Raw genomic sequence first — 26354 nt, 5'->3', positions numbered from 1 at the left:
GTCACAATCCCTCCTAATCCATTAACAGTTGTGTTTGGTGGGCTTAAAGTGGAGGAGGACAAACAAACTGTAATTGCCTTTACTTCACTACTGGCACATAGACTTATCTTGCTCAACTGGAAGAATCCAAACTCTCCTCTTTTAAGTCAGTGGGTAACAGTGGGTTATATACTATTTAAAAATGTAAAAAATCAAACTCTCAGAGGATCTCTTCAAACCTTTTTTAAAACCTGGCAGGACCTAATCAATAACATTTTGGAATAAGCATTTATATTGGGGAGAAAAAACTCCTTTCTCTCTTTACTACTCTCAATTGTTTTATTGCAGCTGTTGGCCTTCCTCTCTTTCTCATGGGTGGGGTTGATTTGAATTTAGTTTTATTAAGTTTTGACTTGATTGTATGGAATGAACATGCTTTAATAAATTCAATAAAAGATAAAAAATGTAGCCTCTTGCTACTTGCTTTGAGGTGGACAACAGTGTTGACCAGTGCACTAGAGTGTAGCAATAAATTGATTTGATCTTAATTAGTCTGCAATCTGACATGTGCAACGAGTGGAGAGAAGATGCATAGAGGCAGAAGTTGAGAGATGAAGTTTTTTTGTAACCCATTTATTGATGCTACTGATGACTTAAAAGTTGTTCAGAAAGATCTTTATTTAAAAAGACTTCTGGAGACACACCTCCTTGTAGAGGCCAATATGCTGGAAGTGATTCAGAAGAGGCAATCTTGAGTAACTCAGTTTGAAGCTATAGTGCTCTGGATCCAGGACATCAGGACACACACCTTAGTGTACACACCTGGGTAGTATCTCTCAGCACAGCCATATCCCCATGAAACAATGCCTTGGAGCTCCCCATTACACACAAGGGGACCACCAGAATCTCCCTGAAAATAATAAAAAAATAATAGTTTTCAGCATGTGCATACTCCAATTTCAGCTCTTAATCTAATCTAAACTTCTCATTGAGTGGGCTTGCATGCATAATATCTACATTTATTGGAAGCTGATAGATACAGTAGATAGATAGATAGATAGATACCTGTAGGAATAAGCAGAAGTGATGTAGTGAAATTTAGATAAGTGTTTGAATGTAAGAGTGAAGGGACCTGTTGGTCACTGTATGAAAGATGGGTACAATGTTTTCTACTAACTTAGTGTAAGACATCACTATTGTGTCATCTTAGTTTAAATGGTGCACACTTTCAGGCACAAAGTTTATAATATACAGTGGTGCTTGAAAGTTTGTGAACCCTTTAGAATTTTCTATATTTCTGCATAAACATGACCTAAAACATCATCAGATTTTCACTCAAGTCCTAAAAGTAGATAAAGAGAAGCAAGTTAAACAAATGAGACAAAAATATACTTGGGCATTTATTTATTAAGGAAAATGATCGAATATTACATATTTGTGAGTGGCAAAAGTATGTGAACCTCTAGGATTAGCAGTTAGTTTGAAGGTGAAATTCGAGTCCGGTGTTTTCAATCAATGGGATGACAATCAGGTGTGAGTGGGCACCCTGTGTTATTTAAAGAACAGGGATCTATCAAAGTCTGCTCTTCACAACACATGTTTGTAGAAGTGTATCATGGCACAAACAAAGGAGATTGCTGAGGACCTCAGAAAAAGAGTTGTTGATGCTCATCAGGCTGGAAAAGGTTACAAAACCATCTCTAAAGAGTTTGGACTCCACCAATCCACAGTCAGACAGATTGTGTACAATTGGAGGAAATTGAAGACCATTGTTACCCTCCCCAGGAGTGGTCGACCAACAAAGATCACTCCAAGAGCAAGGTATGTAATAGTCGGCGAGGTCACAAAGGACCCCAGGGTAATTTCTAAGCAACTGAAGGCCTCTCTCACATTGGCTAATGTTCATGTTCATGAGTCCACCATCAGGAGAACACTGAACAACAATGGTGTGCATGGCAGGGTTGCAAGGAGAAAGCCACTGCTCTCCAAAATAAAATTGCTGCTCGTCTGCAGTTTGCTAAAGATCACGTGGACAAACCAGAAGGCTATTGGAAGAATGTTTTGAGGACGGATGAGACCAAAATAAAACTTTTTGGTTTAAATAAAAAGCGTTATGTTTGGAGAAAGGAAAACAGTGCATTCCAGCATAAGAACCTTATCTCATCTGTGAAACATGGTGGTGGTAGTATCATGGTTTGGGCCTGTTTTGCTGCATCTGGGCCAGGACGGCTTGCCTTCATTGATGGAACAATGAATTCTGAATTATATCAGAAAATTCAAAAGGAAAATGTCAGGACATCTGTCCATGAACTGAATCTCAAGAGAAGGTGGGTCATGCAGCAAGACAACAACCCTAAGCACACAAGTCGTTCTACCAAAGAATGGTTAAAAAAGAATAAAGTTAATGTTTTGGAATGGCCAAGTCAAAGTCCTGAACTTAATCCAATCGAAATGTTGTGGAAGGACCTGAAGCGAGCAGTTAATGTGAGGAAACCCACCAACATCCTAGAGTTGAAGCTGTTCTGTCCAGAAGAATGGGCTAAAATTCCTCCAAGCCGGTGTGCAGGAATGATCAAAAGTTACTGGAAACGTTTAGTTGCAGTTATTGCTGCAAAGGGGGTTACATCAGATACTGAAAGCAAAGGTTCACATACTTTTGCCACTCACAAATATGTAACATTTGATCATTTTCCTTAATAAATAAATTACCAAGTATAATATTTTTGTCTCATTTGTTTAACTGGTTTCTCTTTATCTACTTTTAGGACTTGAGTGAAAATCTGATGATGTTTTAGGTCATATTTTTGCAGAAATATAGAAAATTTTAAAGGGTTCACAAACTTTCAAGCACCACTGTACCATGCATACCAACCTAGCTTGAAAAAATGAGGAGGCCAACCAATTACTGCCATATTCCAAATGAACAAATAGGTTTCTTCTTCTTTAACGTTTATGAATCAGTTTGATTAGTAGGCGATTCTATAGGCTATAGTGTTTTTTATGGTTGATCCCTACAAGATTATATAAGTTTGCAGACAATTTTGGAACAAAACACACTTACGTTGCATGAATCCTTGCCACCTTCAAGATAACCAGCACAGACCATGGTGCTTGTGATCATGCCTGGGTAAGCATTATTACATTCCACATCACTCAGAATGGGTAGGTCCAAACATTGCAATCGGTCTGGCATGTTCACTGTAAAAAAAGGATCCAAAAAGTAAGGCCAAATGTATCCTGGCTTTGAGCACATTCTTGCTGACCCACTGTCAAATCTTGCTTTTCACTCTTTACAATGAACTGGGGGTCTACAAACAGGGCTTCATGTGATCAGGTCTGTTTTTTACTGAAAGTTTAGCAAAGAAATATAATAACATATGATTTTAGCATTGGTCTATATTCTACTGTGATTATTTGGCACACCACATGCTCAAGATCCTATGTGTCATTTGTTTTCAGATCTACAGACTCTGTTATAACAGAAGAAGGTCTTAAGTAAGTACAGATTAAGAGCAGATGAAGATCTACATTTTGGAATGAAAGTCAGTTTTGTGTTTCAGATTTTCAGCTTTTAGTTCAACACATGATTCTTTAAATTCTGTAAGTAGCTAAGACAGATGAAGGTTAAGTCTTTAAGCTGACAAGATCTGTTACATTTTGGACCCTACTCTGGACAGCCATAACACCTAATTTACTTCATGATGAATATTGACATTTGACCTCCAAGAACCTTCAGTACACAATGCATACACTGGCTTACCTATAATAATGTAGTTATTGGAATGTCACCAATTCAACCAAGTCTATGTAAAATTATGTAAGTACCTCCATCTGTGAGGGTATTACCCCAGCCAGACACAACACAAGACATCCCAGCTGTAGGACAGCCAGTGGGCAGACTGACTGGCCGCACAAACTCATTGACCTGAACAGGGTGGAATAGTTTGATCAGCATGATATCATGGTCAAGAGTCTGGTAGTCATAGTATGGGTGCCAGATGATAGTGTCTGTCTTCATCAGTTGCTCTGTCCATTCAAATACACGCAGGTCATGGTCTCCAAGAATCACCTGCATGCTATAGGGGCTAAACAACAGAACAGGAAAAGAGTGAGTAAGCAGCTGCTGTACCTTCATCATCAATCTGTACAAGATATAAAACCAGCACTGGACATAACTTGAATAGCACTACCTGATTTTGAACCAAAAAATGATTGCATTATACAATTAGTGGACTGATCCACTGGTGGACTGATTAGCACTGCTAACACCTCAATGTCCTGGGTTTATGGTGTAGGACAAAGTGGACACTGCCAGTTCTGCTAGGCTTTCTTGCCTATAATTCAAGAGATGGCAACTAAGGTGAACAGAACATCTCGCCTATTTAAAAACATTGGTTTTGTAATCGTAAATTACTTTAATTAAATCAGGAGAAGGTTCAATCTTCCTTTAAAATCATATGAACCTCATCTCTAAAAATAAGTGAGAAGAAACAAAAAATACCAGAGAATGGACATTCACTGAATTCCCTGGGCATCCTCTCTGGCATTCTCTCAGAAAGTGGGAACTCTCCAAACTGACTGCAAACATCTGAATCCTGATCTCTGAACCAGAAAGCTATGAGCTGCTCTTGCTTGGAGAGCCAACGCTGACAAATGCTCCTCTTTGTGAGCCTGAGAGCTGAGATCCAGTCTGCTAACCTAAGCTGACTGCTTAAGAGTAGCCATTCCTTGAAGGGAATATCAGCATCTAAACACTTGAGCCAGAATGAGCAAAGCCTCTCCAATATTGAATGTCTGTCAATATGAAAAGACAGCAGAAGGCAAGCAGCAGCACAGCACTGGCAAGAACCATGAAGTAAAAAGTAAGAGTCCTCTTCAACACATGAAGAATCCTCCACTTGAACCCAGTGCAACAACAAAACAACAATTCTACACAACATCACGCATCATAAAGACCTGGTATCACAAAACTATTAATCTCTGGCAAGATAAAGCAGAACTGTAAATACCACTAAACAGCCAGCTTCTCCATGTTATATGTTTGTCTGTCCAGTGTGTCTGCGTCCTGTCTTATATGTCAACATGTATATGTAGTTATCAAATTTCTATAATCCTTGCATTTATCTATTAACTTCTCCTTTAACAAAGTTCAGAATAACTGTTGTTTGTAGCTCTTGCCTTTTTATAGAGTGGCCTAAGTGAACCTGCATACCTAAGCACACAAAGCACATCCATCTGACAACAATCAGCCTGTCTCTAATGACAACTGAAAAATCAGATAAGTCATTGAGGTCACAGAAATGCAACACCAAAAGATCAGAGTATGACTGTAAAATGATAAATTATTTCCAAATAAATAGTGAGCAGAAATGAAAAGTAATGCAAATTTGATATTATTTACGCAACATGACAGTGATATCTCTCAGGTCATTGTTTTTCTACACAATTTGTAATCTAGAATGAAACTACGGAAGTTGAGTTAACATCACACATCGCAAATGAGCCTGCAAAAGATGCCTGCCATATTGGCCTTAAGCTTTAAATGGCATGTGAACCTGATATAAATCAAATAATTACTGCAGCAAAGTTACTAACATGTGAATGTAATGTCCACCATTTGTCTTTGGTATTGTGTTTGCTTGTAATTTTCATTAAGTGACTTTTGTTCCTTTTTAATGCCTTGCACACAACTCCTCCTGCCTCATCCTGATTTCATCCAATAATATCCACTTGCAGAGCCACAGCACCATACGTAACCACAGTTGTAGACCTGCAGTTACAGACCTGGAATTGACGTCTCCGTCATTTCAGGACAGATATCGTAAAATTACTTTTGAAAGGTTTCTGCAGGTCTCGGCAAAGCCCGGAAAGTAACGTCGGGCCAAGGACCAGTTCAGAAATTAAGCGATAAAAATGAGAAGGAAAACAGTACATCAAACCAAATAATACGTATCATTGTGAAGTTCATAGGGTTTCTGCCATCATGTCATGTCATACATCAAACTAAACAATACGGATCGTTTCTGTGAAATACATTTTTAACACTTACGTTGTGTTCGGGTCTGTGAGAGCCATTTAACATGTCGACAAAATTAAAATCATCAAGATCTGTGTTAATTAAAAACAGTTTTTCGTTTAAATTCATGAAACAAAGTATTCAATATAATTATAATGTTTAGAATTTAGTAAAACGTTAATAATAAAAGAGATTGTGTTTTTTAAAATGTACTATGCATGTGTGCAATATTATTCTAAACCAATTTAGAATGAACATTTAAGCCAATCTAATATTTTTAAACATGTATGTAAAGAATACGGCAATACATATTCTACACTGAATTATGCTATATACTAATTGCCTTATATAGAACTGCTCTAGTTTTTGTCACTTATTATTAAAAATGATGGGCATTCAAAAGAAAAAAAAAATACTACTACTAATAATAATAATACTAATAAGAATATTAATATTTGTATAGCACACTGCCCAAAATTCAGAAAAAACAACAGGACCTATATAACATTGGCTACAAATAATATTTTCACTAAATTAAGATAAATACAGGATTTTTTAAAACATTCAAATAGAATAAAAGGCAATAATGCAGACTAAAATACAACATATAATACTACAAAAAATCTTGAACAAACAACATAAATTGTGATAAAAATGCAAACCCTGAGTACCTGGACAGATAGAAGGGCAAAATCTCATAATGTCTTCCTAAACTAATGAGTTAAAAAAAATGAATGGAGTCAGCTAATGTCATTAATTTTGGGAGGTCATTCCAAAGTCTGGGCGCTATACAGCTGAAGGCCCTGCTGTCACCCACAGAGTGCAAGTTAGTGTGGGGCACAGAATGAGAAGACCTTAGTGGGCAGGTCAATAACAGAATTTGATACTCAATCCGGTAAGACACAGTGAGCAGTGAAGGTGAAGCAGGATGGCTGTGATGTGCTCGCTGTTGGAGGTTCATGTCAGGACTCTTGCAGTTCACTCAAAAAGTTGAGTTTTGAATGTATCTTTTACATTTCTAATTGGTTACAATGGTTACTTTTTGATCCATATGTTAAATATAAAGAATCTGTGAATTACTGAAAATAAAAAAATATTCGACTCACTTGTACCAACAGTGGGCAGCAGAGACCACCCACTGATCATTGATGAGGGACCCTCCACAGTAATGGTAGCCGTAATTGAGGGAAGCTTGCCAGGGTTGAGAGTTCCTCCTGCACTCGCGTCCTCCAATGATTTTGTCATCTCCACATACACTGGCCACTGCGGGAAAGACATGAACATCATATTCAAGCAGCAAACCCAGAAAGGTCGAGCAGTTTAGAAACAGACACCATGACAGACACCTCACTTAGGAAAATGTTACTGATTAAATGTTGATCTTTGATGACTCATGACACTTAAAAGAGGTTCTCATTTATGTTTCATTTAAAAATTAAGTTTGTCACAGATATTTCTCCTATAATTCCTTAGGAGAAATACTGTAACTTTAGACAAAAAAGAGACATTAAATACAACTAAAGTAGAAGTAGTCAAACTTGAGATTCTGGTTTGTAAAACATGTTATATTTTGTGATGTCTGCTTTTCCAGGTGTTCTGATTATTTAATTCATCATTTACCAATTAGTGGGTCTGACTCTGAAGTAGTTGTAGGTTTCATCATTCTGGGTGTCAGGTCTGCTTGTTACTAAGTTACTATTAGAGTTAAATGAAGTGAGCAAACTACACAGATAAATGGGAAAATAATAGGAAAACAACAGGAAAGTTAAGCATTTAATGTTTTAGAAAATATAGAAATATCTCTAAATGTCTTATAAATGTAAAAAGCACACCACTGTGCTTTTCTGAATGCAGAATAAGAGAAAAGAAAAAAGAGCTGCTAATCAAATGAGATCAGTTGTTTTCAGTTATTATCACTGATTGTGAATCTGTTTTAGAACAAAAAAATGAAGCCACAGGGGTCCCCAGGACAGAGTTTGGGAATCACTGATCAAGTGGAAATGAAAATGATATTAAGGAAATCTCTTTTTACACCAAGGAGCTGGTGGTGGATTTTAGGAGGCCTAGGCCCCTCATGGACCCTGTGATCATCAGAGGTGACTGTGTGCAGAGGGTGCAGACCTTTAAATATCTGGGAGTGCAGCTGGATGACAAATTGGACTGGACTGCCAATACTGATGCTCTGTGTAAGAAAAGTCAAAGCAGACTATACTTTCTGAGAAGGTTGGCATCCTTCAACATCTGCAGTAAGATGCTGCAGATGTTCTACCAGACAGTTGTGGCGAGTGCCCTCTTCTACGCGGTGGTGTGCTGGGGTGGCAGCATAAAGATGAAAGATGCCTCACGCCTGGAGAAACTTGTTAAGAAGGCAGGCTCTATGGTAGGAGTAAAGTTGGACAGTTTAACATCTGTGGCAGAGCGACGAGCACTAAGCAAACTCCTGTCAATCATGGAGAATCCACTGCATCCACTTAACAGTGTCATCTCCAGACAGAGGAGTAGCTTCAGTGACAGACTGAGGAGATCGTTCCTCCCCCACACTATGCGACTCTTCAATTCCACCCGGGGGAGTAAATGCGAACATTAATTTTATTTTAATTTTTTTCATTTTTATTACTATTTAATTTAATATTGTTTCTTTGTATCAGTATACTTCATGCTTTATTATGTGAATTTCCCCTTGGGATTAATAAAGTATCTATCTATCTATCTATCTATCTATCTATCTATCTATCTATCTATCTATCTATCTATCTATCTATCTATCTATCTATCTATCTATCTATCTATCTATCTTTTTTGATTTTTTCATTCTGAAGGTCTAAGCTTTGTTTTAATTCATTCCACAACTTAGTTTTAACACTTGTATACATACCTTGGGTCACTAGTGACCCGCAAACTCATGTTTACAGCTCTCATCAAATGATACAGTGCAGACACAGTTCCAAAGACATGAAACAAACAATTTACTTCCCAAAATCTGGCAAAATATTTTAAAATTATTTTATCATGATCATTTATTTTCCTAAAATATATAGGGTCACTATTGATACTAAATATGGTAAAGTGTCAGTATTTTTACCTGCACATTTCAAGTGCTGCATTTATAATCAAAGTTTGAACACATATATGTTCTTTATAGCAGTGTTTCTGTCTTGTTGCTTATTAATTAGGCGTTTACACATTTAGAGAGATAAGAAATAAAAAAAGAAATACGTCAATGCTTATCAACACGGCAAGCCTTGAAAGAGTTCAATCACTGATGACAGATGACGAGTCAGAAGCAGGCAGCGAGGAGACAAATGATGAACAACACAAAATGAGGCCATGCAGAATGATAACTTTTGATGCTCTCAGATCATGAATGTTCTAGGCAGGAAACTGCAGAGAGGCAGAGCTTAGACAAGGGGGAGAATGAAGGAGAAGGAGGGAAAGCAGTTGCAGCAGCTGCACAGTGAAACAGCACAGGTCACATCATCTGAAACAGCTTCTTATAGAAGCAAAAATGGACAAAAAGCACAGAAGGTGCCACATACGGTATATTTATTGTCACTGAACTGCAAAACAGTTGACCGCTGCAGTGTGTCCCAGGAGCCATGTTATGTATCTCTGGTGTATGATTATTGTGCCAAGTAATACATTATGACTGCTTAATATGTTATTATTTAGGTTTTGTATGAAATATCAAAATATTAAGAATTAGTTTAAAAGGATGGATAATGTTCAGGGAAGAGTTATTTAATAAAAGTTTTCACAATTATGGTTATTTGTGACTTGATTTATATATACTGTATATATAGTATATAAGTATATGTTAGGTCACTAAAGACCTAAGGTATGTAGTAGTGTTTTCTGAGTGTCCCATGTATGCAAGGGTTAAATGAGAATATTTGATAATTAAGTTATATTTACTAAGCATAATTTTTAATTAACAAGAGATAACTGATAAGATAAAGCAAATCAATTTTTTAAGAAACACTTGTGACTAATCATGAATAATAATAATACATTTTGGTTAAAGTATATAACACCTTTCCAATCCTCAAAGCACTTTACTCATTAGCTAATCAATATCAAAAATTCAAATTCCATATGAGAAATTGAATCAACAATAAAAATAATTCTAAAATAAGGAACAAGAAAACTTAAGGCTAGAAGAAGAATAAAGCACACTTTAATTAGATTAGAGTAAAAGCCTTTATATAATAGGAGAGACAATTCTGACAATAGACATGAAACAGAAACAGCAAATCACTACATTATAAACACCGTCACACTTGTACGTATGGGAGACAACCTTGGGGCTCATCTACAGGTAACTGCACTCCAAAGCCAGGGGGTGGGACTTTGACTTATTGCCTTTTTTGTCTTCCTCCCTCTGCAGAATGGATGATTTACAGACATTCTACCTATGATGTCACTTCTGATTTCCGGCCTGCTGAAACTCCTCTTCCGAGTCACCTTCCTGAGAACTGGCTTTGCTACAGTCTACCTGCTATAACAGCAATTATATTAATCAGATACCCTTGGAAACTTCTGAACTTCTTCACCTTCCAAAAGCCTCAAAGATTCCTCAATGCCTTAATCTGTAAACATTAAATAGGATGAACATGGCAAATACTGAAAAGCACAATGATCAAGCACAGGCAGACTCACTTTTCACTTCTTTTATTACTCATCCCTTTTACAAATTAAATACTTTATGTCACCCAGCAATATTACCAGTTAAGCTTAGTCAGAGACAGGTGGTATATTAAAGGTGGAGGAAAAGAACTGTACTTAACAACTCAGAAAATCATAGGCTACAATATAGGTTAAAATCCAGCAATAGCAATGACAACAACAACGACAACAACAATAATAATAATAATAATAATATCCATCCATCCATCCATTTTATAACCCGCTGAATCCGAATAAAGGGTCACGGGGATAATAATAATAATAATTTTTAAACTAGTGTAGCACAGGAGACACAGAGGTCTCAAAATAAAATAAGACAATCAACGTAGCATCAAGACCGCAACTCTTGGGTGACTGACTGACTAAAGGCTGATGTAATTCAACATATAAGCACCTATCAAATGGTCTTACAAAACTTGATTTAAAACTATCATCCTTCATTGTTCACCACCACTTAAGACTTGATCAATTACACAGTTCATGGTCGCTTCTGTCATGCTAAAAAGTTCTCTATAGTCGTATTGAAACACTCCCTGACATTGTGCATTGATTAGATAGTGATTTTGCTTTCTTCGATGAATATGTTATGAGAGGATACAGGAATCATGGGTAAATGTTTAACAATAACCAATATATTTTGATTTAACTGATCCGTTTATTTTAAGGTAGAAAATTTAATTTATGTTTTTGATTTCTGGAGCTGAATATTAAGATTATAATTGTGCTGTCTCCATCACCCTACCTGTTAGGTCAGACAGGTTAAATAGACAGTACCCTTGAAAAAATTTGTGTATAGGGCCATTCAAGGGTAATTGGTTTATTTATTCCTGTGGCACAGGACACAAAAAACAAGAAAGCCTTCCAACGCAGCCCAGTTATTTTGTGTTTTGTGAAATGTCACACCTAGAGTAGTTGCCATAATCGAATGCCTCCTATCATTGTAAAATTGTCAAACTGCTGTTTTGTATCAGACCCTTCCACTGGCTCCTCTCTTGTGTCCAAAGGTTTCTACATGAACATCCAGCAGTGATGATTCCGCTCAAAGCATCTTCTTGATCATTTGCGATTGTGAGCTAGTGAATTCACTGACATCCTGCACCATAAACAATCTCATGCCAGCATGCCAGCAGTTAGAATGTTGCTGGTATTTTTGGTTTTCTATTTGGCTGAATATAATCTACATAGTTTTTTATTAATATTGCAAGAGCGGAATAAATATCATATATTTTTTTGGATTTGAATCGCTGGCAAAATTAATTTGAACAGTCAAACATAATAAATTAAATATGAGCCAAAAATCAGAATGGAGTCACATTTACTTGCACTCTGAATGTAGCCTTAATAGCCCGGACTAATATAAAGATTCAAGCACAGCCGGTATAAACTTTACATCTCTTTTTTTACCAGTGCTACTTTTCTCTAGCATCAGGATGTGACTCACAGCTTTAGGATTAGCAAGGCAACTGCTCCTTTGTCACCTTTGACAACATCTATGGACATGTAGCCTACATGACAATGTCCAATAAACCAGCTTGTCTAATCTTAGTGTGCAGTCACTTAACCTACATACATAAGGTCAGTCCTCCAGCACTTGTGTCTCAATCCAAGGTCCCTTCCACTGCCTGTAACTTTACAACACTGACTATACATGGAGACATCACCATATTGGAGATCCCACCTGATTAAAAAGACTAAGTCTGCTTTTTTTAGTGGGCACTAATCATGTACTTAGCTTTTATGTGTTAATGCGCTTCCTACACCTCTGCTCACCCTCTTGAAACTTTCCAGGTAATATAATTTGAGAGTTTAGAAGATGCATCTTATAGCCTTGACCCAACTTCACGTAACTAGGCACCTCAAAAACCATCAATGTTTTGCCATTTAGCAGATGGTTCTCCATTTGGGTGAGAACTTCACCCTTTTGTCTTCTCTATCGTTTCAGTGATCCTAATAAAAAGAATGTGGGCATTCCTGCTTTATTTATCCATGTGTGTGCTATATATGTTCAGCATTTAAAAAAAATCTCAACTTTGCCAGCCCCCAAGTAAACCAACAATGTCACATAACTTTTAAATATTAACCCACTAATGTAAATGTGTGTTTTGCAAAATTTCAGCAAAACATTTGTGAAATTTCCTTTTGTGCAGGGTAACTTAACTTTTAGATAAATAAATGTAAGAAGAAATTAACACAAGAAAACTTGTTAAGCTTGATGGAATATGAGTGCTATTTCTACTGAAGTTTATGTGATTGCTAGATGATGGAGCAGAAAAATAACAACATAAATAGGCAAGTAAGAGCTCCCCAGTGCACAAAACACTCACTGAATCAACCAATCAACACCAGATGATTTTCTATAGTGCCTTTCATAGTGCACACCATTAGAAAGCAGTGTTCAATGATTACTATACCTGCAGCTCCAAAGAGCACCACGGCTGCTAACAGCTGCATCTTCTCTAATCAACTCAGACACCCACCTTGGACATGGCAGGGTCTCCTGAGAATTTTATAGCGCCCACATCATGATTTTTGGAGAGCCGCTCCTCCTTAAGTTAATCTTTAATTCTTTGGCCATGGTAGCTTGTCCTCAAGCTGTACTTTGGGTCAAAACAGCAATCTAAAGTAAATTTCACCAAATGGTGCCATCACACAGCCTATCTTTCATTGAACTAATTCAAACAATTAAACTGTGTAATCAAACATTATAAATAAAAAAAAAAATCCATGAATATTCCATGTGGGAAAGAAAACAAGATTATAAATCAAGTGCTTTTCATTTGAGGGTCTTTTGAAAATCACTGGGTTTTTTTTTTCTTATCATCTATTACTTTTTACTTTCTCGTATATGAAGTATTGGGAAAATATTGTAACCATTCAATATTTTGATATTGAGATTTTGATGAATCTCAACATTTTAGACCTCCCTGACTTTCTCGTATTTGAAGTATAGGGAAAGTATTGAAATCCTCCAAAAATTCCATTTCGAAATTGTGATGAATGTTGATGTTTCAGACTTCCCTGAGTCTGAGAATACCATTTTTGGTATTATGTCAGTGTGCCTGTCTCTGTGTATGTAAACATGATAACCTGAGTATGCTTTTACTTAGGTCAACCAAATTTTGTATACAAGTATTAGGTACAAAAACCAGATTTCTATCAACTTTTGGGCTATTTCTGCTAACCGTATGTGGTACTTTACCTTTTATTCATGCAGCTGCATAGTCCGATTTATTCAAATTTACTTTTATAATAATTGTTCAATATATTATTAATTTGATTTGATTTGTTGTTGATGGTTCTTTAATGTACATAATATAAAAATATAATCATTGTCTTGTGGTTTACTCCTCAATTACCCATCCCCATATGTGAGTATATGAGAAACTCTAGGGGAGACCACTGCCAATTTTTCTTTTCCATGCCTTCTTTTTTACTGTATCAGTTTTTTTTTCTTTTTTACATACCTCCCATCTGTTGACCTATTCATTTTTTGAAAATGTTTATTCTTTTACAGAGTTGGAGATATTATGGTCTTATCTGGGCAGCAGTTGTCACAGAACAGTAACAAATCCTGGAAGAGATGACTGTCCATTATAGGGTAAAACTCCAGTCAATTGCATAGGCCACTTTAGAGCCTCCAATCAATCTAACATGCTATGGTCACCTTCCATTAACTAACATCTCCTTCCCTATCCCCTCTACTGCCTTTTCTGGGATGTCATCAGACTGCTTTGAGTCACTTTTTATGAGTGGCTATTTAGGTCATGTTGTGCTGTGCTATGTAGGGACACCGGAGAGGTTAGGCTTCACTTAAAACAGAGCATGAATTAAACCCAGGACATCACATGGCTGACTATTGTTGGGACACAAGCACCTGCTTCTTCTAGTAACTATATCTATGTCAAACATACATTTCTGGATTGAACTTCTGTACTACGCTTACTGATTAACTTTTGTCATTTTGGCCTCAAATTGGGTTACTGATAAGACATGCCACTTGAGTATAAAATTCTTTAGGGCCATGGACGACAGACTTGGGGTGAGCTCATCTACCTGAAACATGCAAGCATTTGTTCTGCTTCTGCTGCTTGGCGTGGCAGGTAATTAATTGGGAATAGAGGCCAACATGTTCTAAATAAAAGAAGACTTTATGAAATGAGAAAAATAGAAATTAGAAAGTAATCGTTCACACAGAAACAAGAATAAGAAGGAATCGAGAGTATTTAGTGTAAGGGCAAGGATGTGATAGCATTCAGGATTAGTGTGTGAGGGCTTACAGGGTACTCAGTGGTGGCATACAGAGCAGTGAGTGTTAGAGCTTAGAGTTAAGGACATTACGGCAAACAGGCCATCAAATATTAAAGCATAGAGGTAAGGCATTAAGGACATCCAGGATATTAGAGGATGAGAGTTGAGAGAAAAGCCACTGAGGGTGTAGGAGGCGTTAAATATGAAGTCTCACTGGTAAAGCAACAAATGAATAACGGGTTCAGATTAAGAGCTTAGAAGCAAGGAAGTGAGGACATAAAGGGCATTGAACATGAGAGCTAAGTGGTAAGGCAGTGAGGGATGCAGGGCATTTGATTATGAAGGCTAAGAGACATGCTGGTTAGGCAGACTCTTGATGCTAAACTGGCCCTCAGCTCTGTGTTGATGTGTGTGTGTTCACCATTTAATAGTCTGGCATCTTGTCCAGGGATTGTTCCTGCCTTATGCTCAGTGCTTGCAAGAAGAAGCTCCAGCTATCCTGTGACCCTGCTCTGGATAAGCAGGTTTACAAAAAGGATGAATAGATGGATGAAAGAAAGGATGTGTGGCCATACAGAGGTGTTAAGTATGAGGGTTTAAAGTCAATGAAATTAGGGAGGACAGTTAATATGGGTATGGGAGCTTAGAGGCAAAAAATGGAGGATGTATGGAGCATTGAATATGAGGGCTTAGAGACAAGGTGGTGAGGGAAAACAGAGCATTTACTATGAAAACCTAGAGGTAAAGTATCACAGGTAAACAGTATATCTGAGTATTAGAATTGAGAGACAGTCATTGAGGGCATAGAAAGCTTTGTGTATGAGGGCTAAGTGGCAAAGTAGCAAAGGGATATGGGCATTGAGATTAAATACTTGGGAGCAAGGCATTGAGAGAATTCAGGGTATTGAGAATGAGAGCTCAAGGGGAAGACAAAGTGGGCATACAGGGCATTTGACTATGATGGTTTAGTGGATTGTTAATGCTAAATTGGAATAGCCTCCAGCTTCCCAATCATCCTCTGGATAATCAAATTTAGAAAAAAGGATGAATGGATGGATAGGTTGATGTATGCATGAATGGATGGTGTAAAAGTTCTTAGAGGCAAGACCATGAGGGCCTACTTGGAATTGATTATAAGAGTTCAGAGAGTACAGAATCCAAAAATTGTGAGATAAGTGAATGTGGACACATAAAGAGAACACCGAGAGTTGACTGTGAAAGTTTATATACAAGGTGTTGAGTTTGAGGGCATGGAGACCATTGAATGGAAGAACATACAGACCATGGTGTCAGTGCTGAGGGTATATACGAATGGACAGGATGGAATACATATGAATAAAGTGTAAGTACATAAGAGGGCATTGAGTGAGAGGAAGCAATGAGCAATGAACATCAAAGTATACAGATAATGACTTGAGGATACAGAAAGGATAGGGAAGAAAGGGCAGAGGGGGTAGATGCTTAACTGCAAAGACAAACTGGGTAGTGAGTGTTAGGACAAAACGGCCATGTTGAGACAGAATAGAAAATATAAAGGTATAGGAAAGAAATAGAAGACATATAGGGTGAGGGCATAGATGTACCAAAGCTACGACTGTACACAGAGCAGCAAAGGCAACTAAGTGTGATGGCTTACATAATCCTGGCATATGAGTATATATATATATGGCAATAGAGGAGAAAAAAATGTAACACCATACAGACCATGGTGTCAGGGCACAGAGAGCAGTAAAACAGGCAAAATGATGGAAATAAAGGATATTTTATGAAGGCACACAGACCTGAGTTTGACAAAGTAGAGACGTGTGAGGACATAAGCATAATACATGTTAGGCCATAGAAGGAGGTGATGTGAAAACAGAAGTGTGATGGCAAGCTGAGCAATGAACCACAGTGAGGACTTGTTTCAGACAGTGGCAGAGATTAAGGGATTCTGCTGGTTTTGCAGTTGAGCATCTCATGGGTGGTGATAGGTGGGTGTGCTTCTGCTAATAAATGCAGATGCAGTGCTCTATAGCCTATTCAGTTACCGCTAATTTGGTAAATGTAGTAAGAGTCTTAAGCTGGCTGAAAGTCATTAATCCTTTTAATATTTAAATTCAAACTGAGAAACAATGTAGTGCCTCAGGCAGCCTGGCATAGTAGAAATGGTGCAGGGATGCCACAAGCTGGAAGAGACTAAAGCACAAGGAAGAAAATGGGGCCTAGTGCTGAAAAATGGGACAGAGCGTTAACAAGAAGGCAGTGACAATGGCATCGAGTGAAATCAAGTTCTTTTACACTTAAGAGATGTCTAACAAGGGGTGAAATTACACCATCAAGTATAGATGTGGGAATTGTATGTTGGCATGCTTGACCTTCATTTGATTTGAGAAACCAAAGCTGGAGATGCAAGCAACTGCTAATCAAGCTTGACATGTTAATTCCACCCTGTTTCTGCTTTAGCTGCTGCCTCCATTAATGATGACAGAATCATTGGTGGATACGAGTGCTATCCTCATTCACAGCCTTGGCAGGTTTCACTTAATGCCGGATACCATTTCTGTGGAGGTTCCCTCATAAACGACCAGTGGGTGATCTCTGCTGCCCACTGCTGGTACAAGTGAGTATGAGAACAGTTTCAAATCAGCTTGCTTATAGTACGTGATTTGAACACAATATAGTCTAGAAAAACAAGGCCTCTTACTACTAATTTGGTACAATGTAGAGCAGGGGTTCTCAAAGTCGGTCCTGGGGGACCCCTGTGGCTGCAGGTTTTTGTTTCAACCAGATTCCTAATCAGTGACAACACCTGATAGCACTGATGTCATTTAATTAGCTGGTATTATTTATCTTTTATTCTACATTCAGAAAAGCACAGCAGCATGATTTTTACATTTACTGTATAAGAAACTTAGAAATATTTCTGTTTTTGCTATGGATTTAAATACTTAACTCTCTTTTTATTATATTTTGCCCTTTCTCTGTGCAGTTTGCTCCATTCATTAAATCTTAATAATGACAATTAAAAACAAGCAGAGGAGAAATCCAAGCAAACAACACTCAGTCGTATAAGGCTGCACCTACTTTAGCGTCAGCCCCACAAAGTAGTAAATAATGGATTAATTAAACAATTAGAACACCTAGAAAAGTAGAATGACAATCAAGATGAAAATATTGTACTGTTAAAAACAAAAAAATACATATAACCGCTTAGTACATTTTAATACTTTTCTTTTTTTCTTTACCAAACTTAGTTTTCTAATTTGTATATTGTTCCCAAAACAGGTAATCTGGGGAACAACAGTTCACTTAATTAGCCCAGGAGTCCAGTTAAAAACACCAGGCTGGTTGGAACAAAAACCTGCAGCCACAGGGGTCCCCCAGGACCGAGTTTGAGAACCCCAGATGTAGAGAACAATTACTAATACATGAAAAGTGACCAATAGGTCTTGATCATGGCATTAACTTGTGCTGTTACTCCTTTCCAGCTAACAATGAAATCTGCTGTCTTTCTCTGCGGTTATATAGGTCTCTATGAAAATATGACACAGTATCTTTATAGGTCAGCTTATTGGGTGGACTTTCTCTGGCTAACACTCTTGGGTACTTTTCAGCAAAAATTCAAAATAAGGCATTTTAAGAAAAGTTCAGGGGTCTCAAAAATGCTAACCCACCTTAGATTTCAAACATGTATTTGTTGCTATTAATGCATCACGCCACTAAATCACAGAAGTTGCTTTTAATTTTGAAAGGCAAAATTTTCATAATATATCCCTTTTTCCCAGCCCCTATTCTCAGATAGTGATTTTGGGAGACCATCACATCTGGCAGCATGAAGGAACAGAGCAGTTGATGGCTGTGGATCAGATCTTCTGGCACCAAAGTTATGATTACCAGACCATGGACCATGACATAATGCTGATGAAGTTAGCCCACCCTGTAACATTCACTGCGTACGTGCAGCCTGTCCCCTTGCCTACAAGCTGTCCGACCCCTGGGGAGATGTGCGTTGTTTCCGGATGGGGCAACATCAGAACTGATAGTGGTAAGTACCTCCACATAGCAAAAAACACATTGTGGAAATTTGTGACATCAATGAGAAGCTTAACTCTTGATCCCTGTTGGTTTTTAATTCAGACTATAATAACAATAAGCTAAACATCAATGCTTTGACTTGACTACTTCTTATAACAGTCTTTTCTCAGACTCTTCAAGTCAAAGTGTTCATTTACATAATCTTAGTGAGTCGGAGGCAGTTGACATTGTGCTCCCATGAAGCTGATCACCTAATGTTTCCCAGCAACTCACTCCAACTAGTCCGTGACATGCTACAATAAAATCAAACAGGGTCGATTTGTATTTAGTGGAAGAGGTAGGCTCAATGTGCATGAGAGCAAACCAATGAATGCTCATCCGGAAATTTAATGTATAGGATGTAGCCTTGAGGAATAAAGACAGAGGGTGTTTTGGACCTCACAAACAGATAAGAGACTTGTCTGTCTGATGTCTCATGTTTTTTATACTAAAACAGAATGGAATAAAAGAAATAAAGGACTGAGATTGCTGCTGAACTCACCACAGCTATTAGCCCTTCATACAGCACTGGCTCTTACAGGCAACGTGCTATTGGCTGTCAGAAAAAGGGGAAGGCATGCTACAAAGTCAACAAATGATTGGTAAATGTGACATGGACAGCCATTTTCAGTTTTTTAAATTGTACATGGTCCAGCGACAGGATCAGCAACAGCAGTTGGCTAATCTGACAAACCCCATGACTAGTATTCACATAATGTGGCATCGGCTTAAGGCACAGGACTGTAATGCACAAGACCATGGGCGCCGGCAGGGGGTGCAAGTAGGTGCACGTGCACCCCCCTAGCTTTTGAAAAAAAAGGAAATGGAGAAAAAAAATAAATCTTTCAATAATAAGAAAAAACGCGACAAAATAGTTTTTATTTTAAATTTTTAAATTACAATTAGACGTTTACATTTTACAACTATACATAAACAATCATTCACTTTGTTTCTAAAAGAGCATCTCAACTTGCTTAAGACAACTGGGCGTGTCTTAAGCAAAAGGTAGTATCTAATTATAATTTGAAGCTTCGATAGTGGTATATTTTTGTAATTTGCATTCATTATTTTGTAATTATTACGTAAATAATAATATTTTGCATTCAGAGCGTGCTATTATTTGTGTATTGTTATTATATGTATAGGTGTATAGCTACAAAATGTATTTTCAAAATAATTATGCAAATGCGAAAAAAAATGTAAACTTTTTTTAAAATTTATAATTCCCCCAACCCCTTCTTTCTACGCCACTAATACTTTAAAACCCCGAAAAATAATTATATCTATTTTACCAACATACAAGTATATAGTGTACAGCTAGATCTCTTTTTACGCCGGTGTATAGTTCCGATTTATGGGAGAACAGTATGCTTTAGAGAAAATATTTATCATAAAAGTTGTAGAACTTATCAATGTCTACAATTTTTATTTGAAATATTTTTCTCTAAAGTGTACTGTTCTCCCAGAAATCGAACTATTAACCGCGTAAAAGAGGTCTAGCTGTATGTAAGTGCTTACAAAATTACATTAAAACTTAAGGAAAAAGCACTACCTATGCCACTGAATACATCAATAACATTTTTAACTATATTCCAGTGATCATATGATAACAAAAAAAAGTCGATGATTTTTTGTCAGAAAATTAAAAATTAGGTCATGCCTTAAGTGGTTAATCTATCTATGCAAAAACTGACTGCTCTGTACTGTTCAGAGATAGCGACTGTATTGGCAGGTATTTAATGGGCACATACATATACAAAAAAAGTTTTTGTTGCGGGGGGGAGCGTAGAAAGAAAAAAATCTCTTTATGCACCCCCCTGAATTAAATCCTGGCGGCGGTAATGCACAAGACTGATGGTTAAATCTTAACAACCAACTCATAATACTTTCCTGGGCACACTTCCTATCACACCAGTGCTGGAGAAGTAGAAGTAAGGAGTTACTTCCACTCAACAGCTCTATGAAAAAATAAAAGGCAAATTTACACAATGCTTAATCCCACCAGCTCTCAAAGGTCCTGCTACAGCTTCAGTAAATTTGCTCACTTCAGCTTTTACGTTTACCTGCCTAATTACAAGTTCTCTGAATTGGCACTCTGCTGTCACTTCTTCCAAGTTGTGAATTCCTACCTACGTGGTTGAGATTTCTAATCAATTAAATGTTCATTATTTATATAGCCAGTGCATCTAACATCCTTAAAAGCCACTTAGCTAAAAAGCTAGTGGTCAACATTTCACTATGCACAACTCTTTACAGATTTGCTTAAATCTACCATTTTCAGTAATGGTGATAAAAGGGATTTCTACAGGATTTTGCAGATAAGAGAAAATTAACCTTTATCTTTCCATCTGTAATTCATTTACCCACTAATTCTTAAAAATCTCTTGAGATTCAGGTCTGCTGAAGCCTATAGTGGTAACCAGGCCTTCCAGATGGCATTTATATAAGTCCACCTGTGCTGATTTTATATAGTACCATTAATAGTAAAGCCAGTTTCAGAGCATTTTACAAAACAAATTACCCATCAATATCCAATTAGTTTTTCATCATCTGTGAACACTTTGTTGGTAAACTCAACTGGTACAATCTTTGTTTTCTTCATATAGAGAAGCAAGACAGGGTTTATACTTTTTTTATCTGTATCACAAGTCTTTTAAACTCCCTTAATTACCAACCCAGAACAAAACTGCTATAAACATGAATTTTAGGTCCAAAAAGACTCTTCTGTTCATCACAATTTTTGATTAGGGATCCAGTTGTGGTAGTAATAACCATCACCCACTGGGAGACTCCAAACCTCTAAGAGGAAACAGGCAGAAGGAAGTTTAAATCATAAACCATTTATTCTTTTTGAAGAGGGAGAACTGCTATTACTGGACACTGTGACTAGACACTCAAAGCATTCTGTAACAAGATGCACATTCCTTTTCTGCTAGTTGAGGTCTTTTTATAAACAAGTAAAAGTTACAAAATTAGATTACTTACATCATACAAAGTTTTTTATCATCATTGGCTGCTTCCCGTTGCCCTAGATTACTTGGAAACACTTTTACATTACATAGTAAACTATGGTAAATGTGCTTAATTGCTTTAAGATATAAAATTCAAACTTTATAACTATTAAAATATCTTAACAAGACAAAATAATCACCCCACAGTCCATGTCAGAACAATAATCACAATAAAATTCTTCCTTTCTTCTCCTCCTCTTCCTCCTTCTCCTCTCCAGGTGAGCCCAGATACACTCCTGGCCATCATGCATCTGACTGAGATGGGGAGACTCCTTTTAAAGTCAGACCAGGTGTACTTCTGGCACATCAGATGGTGCAGCTTAGAAGTACTTCTAGATCAGACAATGCTCCAAAATACAATAGAAGTGTCCTTCCCCTATAGCAACTCTAAAAGACCCAAACAGAACTGCCTGTTAAGACTACATATCCCATGCAGCCCTGAGAAGCACTGCCCTAAGGATGCTGCCATCCAGGGTACAAGGGAATGTATGTCTCTAAGAGGTAGTCCTTCCATTATTTTGTTCTTTACACCTAGGAAAGTACCACCGACCATACCTGTGCCCTCCATTACAGAGCTATTAACATGATAACAACAAGAGAACTACAGACAATTGTTGTTCACTCTTCATTTCTGATTAAACTTTCTAGATGAAACATGAATGATGCTTTACATTGTATGAATAGGATGAATTGAATTAATAGATTAATATTAGATTAATATAATAAATGGGCATCAGGAGGGCGTTTGCAGATTCATTAAGTCTTTCATACTATCAGGGTGTCTGGACTTGTAAGCAGATTTGAACAGGATAGAATATTATGTCTTGTTAATTTTTCAAAGCCAAAAAATGAAATTAAAGAAGCATCCAAAATGATCCATATACATACTTCTATGACTGTTACTCCTGTCTGATCTTTCCTTTCTGACTTTAACTGAGACAAAATTTTGTCGAAATCTACTTCTAAGTTCTCATTTTTTTAAGTATAACACTTTACTGGATAGATAGATAGATAGATAGATAGATAGATAGATAGATAGATAGATAGATAGATAGATAGATAGATAGATAGATAGATAGATAGATAGATAGATAGATAGATTAATGAAACAGCAGTCATTTTGCACCAGTATGCTCACCACACATTAGTAGTTAGGTGGTGAAGGATTGAGAGAGAGAGAGAGAGAGAGAAACCCAGTTAGAGACAGGGGATGATTAGGGAGGCCATGATGAACAGTTTAAAAGGACACTGGGGAACATGCTGTTCTCTCTGAAAGATGCCAAAATCAGTCTCAGGACCTTGGTTTCAGATGTCATCTGACAGGCAATGACAATTTGTACAGCACAGGGCCCCCATTACTGCTCTTGGGCATTGCGATCCATATACAGACCTCACCAATACCACTTCCAGAAGGTAGATTTACACATGACCTACAATCAGCAAAATCATAGAATTCAATTCAAAATTAGACAGATATGTGACACATGAAGTTTCATACAACTGGAGGTAAAATTTTAACATAACAAATAAAAAGGTATGTTTGGATACACAAATGGCCTATGTAGCATAAAAGAATACTTTATGAAAAGGAACTAGAATTCATAGTAGACATAAGAACACAGCATACAAAGGTAATGATGAAGACTAAAAGAACACTAAGTTAAGAGTACAAATCAAGGCCCCATATTGTGTGCATATTCCAGTTACAGGCATATCAGGACTAGAGAAAGAGCAGAGAATAGAAACTAAACTAATCTAGGTTCATGGAATAGAAGCAACAAGTAAGGATTGAAGGAGTGGAATCCTTTTAGTTAAAGCTTTGAAGATTAAGAGTTGACATGATAGAAGTGTTTAAATGTATAAAGGAATTAGTACAGTGGAAGTCAGTTGTTAGTCAAAATGAGCTCTCCAACAAGAACAGAGGGCACAGATGGAAGATGGTTAAGGTAGTTTTCACACAAATGTCAGAAAGTATTCCTTCACTCAGAGAGCCATAGATACATACAGTAGATAAAGCTGCCAGGCAATGCAGTACATACTAATAAATTGCAGACCTTCAAATCTCGACTAAAATTATTTTTTTAATTATTTAGGCTAAAAGACATCTAACCTTACCTTACCGCTTAGCACTACAGCTCATGAAGAAACTCGGCCTATCTTGTTATAGCTGTCCATTCTTTTCTGTCCCATATGTTCTTCTTCAATTCTGGGTACCTGAGTTCTTTCAGATCCTCCTGAAGCCTTGATATTGATTACTGTAGGCTTCCATTTTCACAAAAGCTGCCTAAGGCACTTTACACCATTTATTATAATACTTAATAAAGAATCTATAAATAAAGGAACAAACTCTGTATACTTGTCAGCCCATTCTGTAAATTATTATCCCCCACTGCTGCTGGCTTTTGCAGTATTTGAGAACTTTGGTGTTATCTTGCCTCCGTTTTATTGCATAACAGTTTTGACAGGACTCCATAATGGTGCCTCTGAAATAAATAAGTACAGAAATGACAAACGCCCTAGAAGGTGCCTTGGTCTCTTTCTTTTGAATCCTTCACAACTTAATCCCACCATATTTTCCTTGGTCAGCCTCCTCTTCTTCTTCTGGCATCTGCAATTCCTTGAAGAGAATTCCATCTTGTTCCTGCTGATTTCATTTCAGCCACTAAATCAGGGTTGTCTCAACCCTTGGCTTGTCCTGATTCTCCAGGAAAAGAGACTGTTGAGTTAACTTAGACTGACTAGTTTGTTATTATCAGATCCTTTCTTTGGTTCTCAGGAACTGATGAACACCAAATAGACAATCAAAATTGGACAATTAAGTATATTTTGTGAGTAATAAACGTATTCCTTCCATTCTAGTCTTCAATCCCTTCAATCTGCAGTGTGTGGATGTGCCTATTCTGAGCCAGCAGGACTGTGAGAACTCCTACCCTGGAATGATCACCAGCACCATGGTCTGTGCTGGGTACCTGGAAGGTGGCAAGGATGCCTGTCAGGTAATCATGTGTTACTTTCAATGTTTCATGAACCATTCCATATATTGCACCTGCAGTAACCTTTCAAAATTAGTAGCTTAATTTTGCACACTTTGTAGATTGAAAGATCTTAAATGATTTTCAAAATATGTATTGTTGACCTCATTTGCTTCTTAATTATCTTCAGCCATGAAACAGAAACTGCATAATATAGACAGCTGTTGATGGGTATGCAGGGGTAAACAGAAAAGGACTGCCACTCAGGGTCTTAAAAATGTGCACAGTGGCACTAAAATATTTTTATTGTAAACTTTTTGTCTCGATGAAAATGAATCCCAAGACAAATATCTGTTAAGACCTTCAATCTGACAAAAATGTTGAAAATCTTTTTTGAAATACTTTCGCTGTCCCAGTATCTCATCCAGATCATTCCTATTACATAATAGTTTGTTTCAAATTTTTTGAGCAAAGGAAAAGATCTAATTTCCTTATTGAAAATACTTACACCTAAATACTAGAACACATGATTTACTAATAACAATTAATTTAATCGAATTGCATGACAAATTCAAACGTCCTGGGTCAGAGCCTGCTGCTCTAACTTATTCAGTTTCTGAATGCCCTTCCAGGGTCCTACACAGATGCACCTGAGATATCCTCCACAGATGGTGCCTCTACCATCTTCTAGGTGCAGGGGAAGTAACCCAAAAGTCCAGAAGCAATAGCTCATGAAGACAGCTTTTCTAATATTTCCTTCTTTTTATACTTACAGGGAGACTCTGGTGGTCCTCTTGTTTGCAATGGAAAACTCCATGGGATTGTCTCTTGGGGTTACGGTTGTGCCGAAGTCAACCACCCTGGTGTGTACACTAAGGTGTGCGCTCTTCTGCCTTGGATTGAAAACATCTTAGCCTACAACTAGGAACTGCATTCACAGCAGAACCACTTAAAAACTGTGTTAACTGACCGGAGATTTCCATCAGTTTAAATGTTCATATTATCAAGTATAATTAAAAATTCACATGTGCCTTCTGTGACACCATATTTGTCCTGATCTATTGATTGTTTTAATTTCCTTTAATTTTTTTATCTAAAACTTTGAAACTGTCTTTCAAGGAAAACACATGCGTCCATCCATCACTGAATTTTAAACAGAACCATAGAGAGCCAGAAGCAGAAAGGCGACCTCTTGCCAGATGGACACTCTGTCCTCATAAAGGTTAAGATTTAGGTTACGATTTGATAACACACATGCACATTTTTGGAATGTGGAATGAAAGACAGAATTACTGGAGGGAAAAGCTACGCAGATGGGAGATTAATGTGTAGACAGGGATGGAATTTAAACAGACAGGCAGCAGCTCCAAGAAGACACATTTAAAGATA

The 26354-nt window shown here is 37.3% G+C and overlaps 2 protein-coding genes across 2 annotated transcripts; one reads left to right on the top strand and one right to left on the bottom strand.

The window, feature by feature from the left end:
- Positions 1 to 632: 632 nt before the first annotated feature.
- Positions 633 to 13177, bottom strand: LOC120541708 (trypsin-like). Its single transcript, XM_039773589.1, has 5 exons — positions 13090 to 13177; positions 7102 to 7258; positions 3805 to 4064; positions 3041 to 3177; positions 633 to 889 (listed from the first exon to the last, which is right to left on the bottom strand). The coding sequence occupies exons 1-5, from the start codon at positions 13127 to 13129 to the stop codon at positions 740 to 742; spliced, it is 744 nt and encodes a 247-aa protein (XP_039629523.1). The 5' UTR covers positions 13130 to 13177; the 3' UTR covers positions 633 to 739.
- A 1527-nt stretch (positions 13178 to 14704) lies between these two features.
- On the top strand, positions 14705 to 26007 carry LOC120541707 (trypsin-2-like). The gene is made up of 5 exons (XM_039773588.1): positions 14705 to 14778; positions 17372 to 17528; positions 18694 to 18953; positions 24853 to 24989; positions 25741 to 26007. Exons 1-5 carry the CDS (start codon positions 14739 to 14741, stop codon positions 25888 to 25890), a joined length of 744 nt encoding a protein of 247 aa, XP_039629522.1. The 5' UTR covers positions 14705 to 14738; the 3' UTR covers positions 25891 to 26007.
- The last annotated feature ends 347 nt before the right edge of the window (positions 26008 to 26354 follow it).

This window comes from Polypterus senegalus, chromosome 12 (assembly GCF_016835505.1).
Source record: "Polypterus senegalus isolate Bchr_013 chromosome 12, ASM1683550v1, whole genome shotgun sequence".
Lineage (NCBI taxonomy): Eukaryota > Metazoa > Chordata > Cladistia > Polypteriformes > Polypteridae > Polypterus > Polypterus senegalus.
The sequence above is the reverse complement of the archived record's forward strand: the minus strand, read 5'-3'. Positions and strand labels throughout refer to the sequence as shown.

Coding starts and splice junctions, on each gene's coding strand:
- LOC120541708 (XM_039773589.1), bottom strand. CDS start 13,129: ATGCAGCTGTTAGCAGCCGTGGTGCTCTTTGGAGCTGCAG. Junction 4,065..7,101: donor GCTGCCCACTGTTGGTACAA/GTGAGTCGAATA, acceptor TCTGTTGTTTAG/CCCCTATAGCATGCAGGTGA. Junction 890..3,040: donor GTGGCAAGGATTCATGCAAC/GTAAGTGTGTTT, acceptor TATTATTTTCAG/GGAGATTCTGGTGGTCCCCT.
- LOC120541707 (XM_039773588.1), top strand. CDS start 14,739: ATGCAAGCATTTGTTCTGCTTCTGCTGCTTGGCGTGGCAG. Junction 17,529..18,693: donor GCTGCCCACTGCTGGTACAA/GTGAGTATGAGA, acceptor CCTTTTTCCCAG/CCCCTATTCTCAGATAGTGA. Junction 18,954..24,852: donor CAACATCAGAACTGATAGTG/GTAAGTACCTCC, acceptor CTTCCATTCTAG/TCTTCAATCCCTTCAATCTG.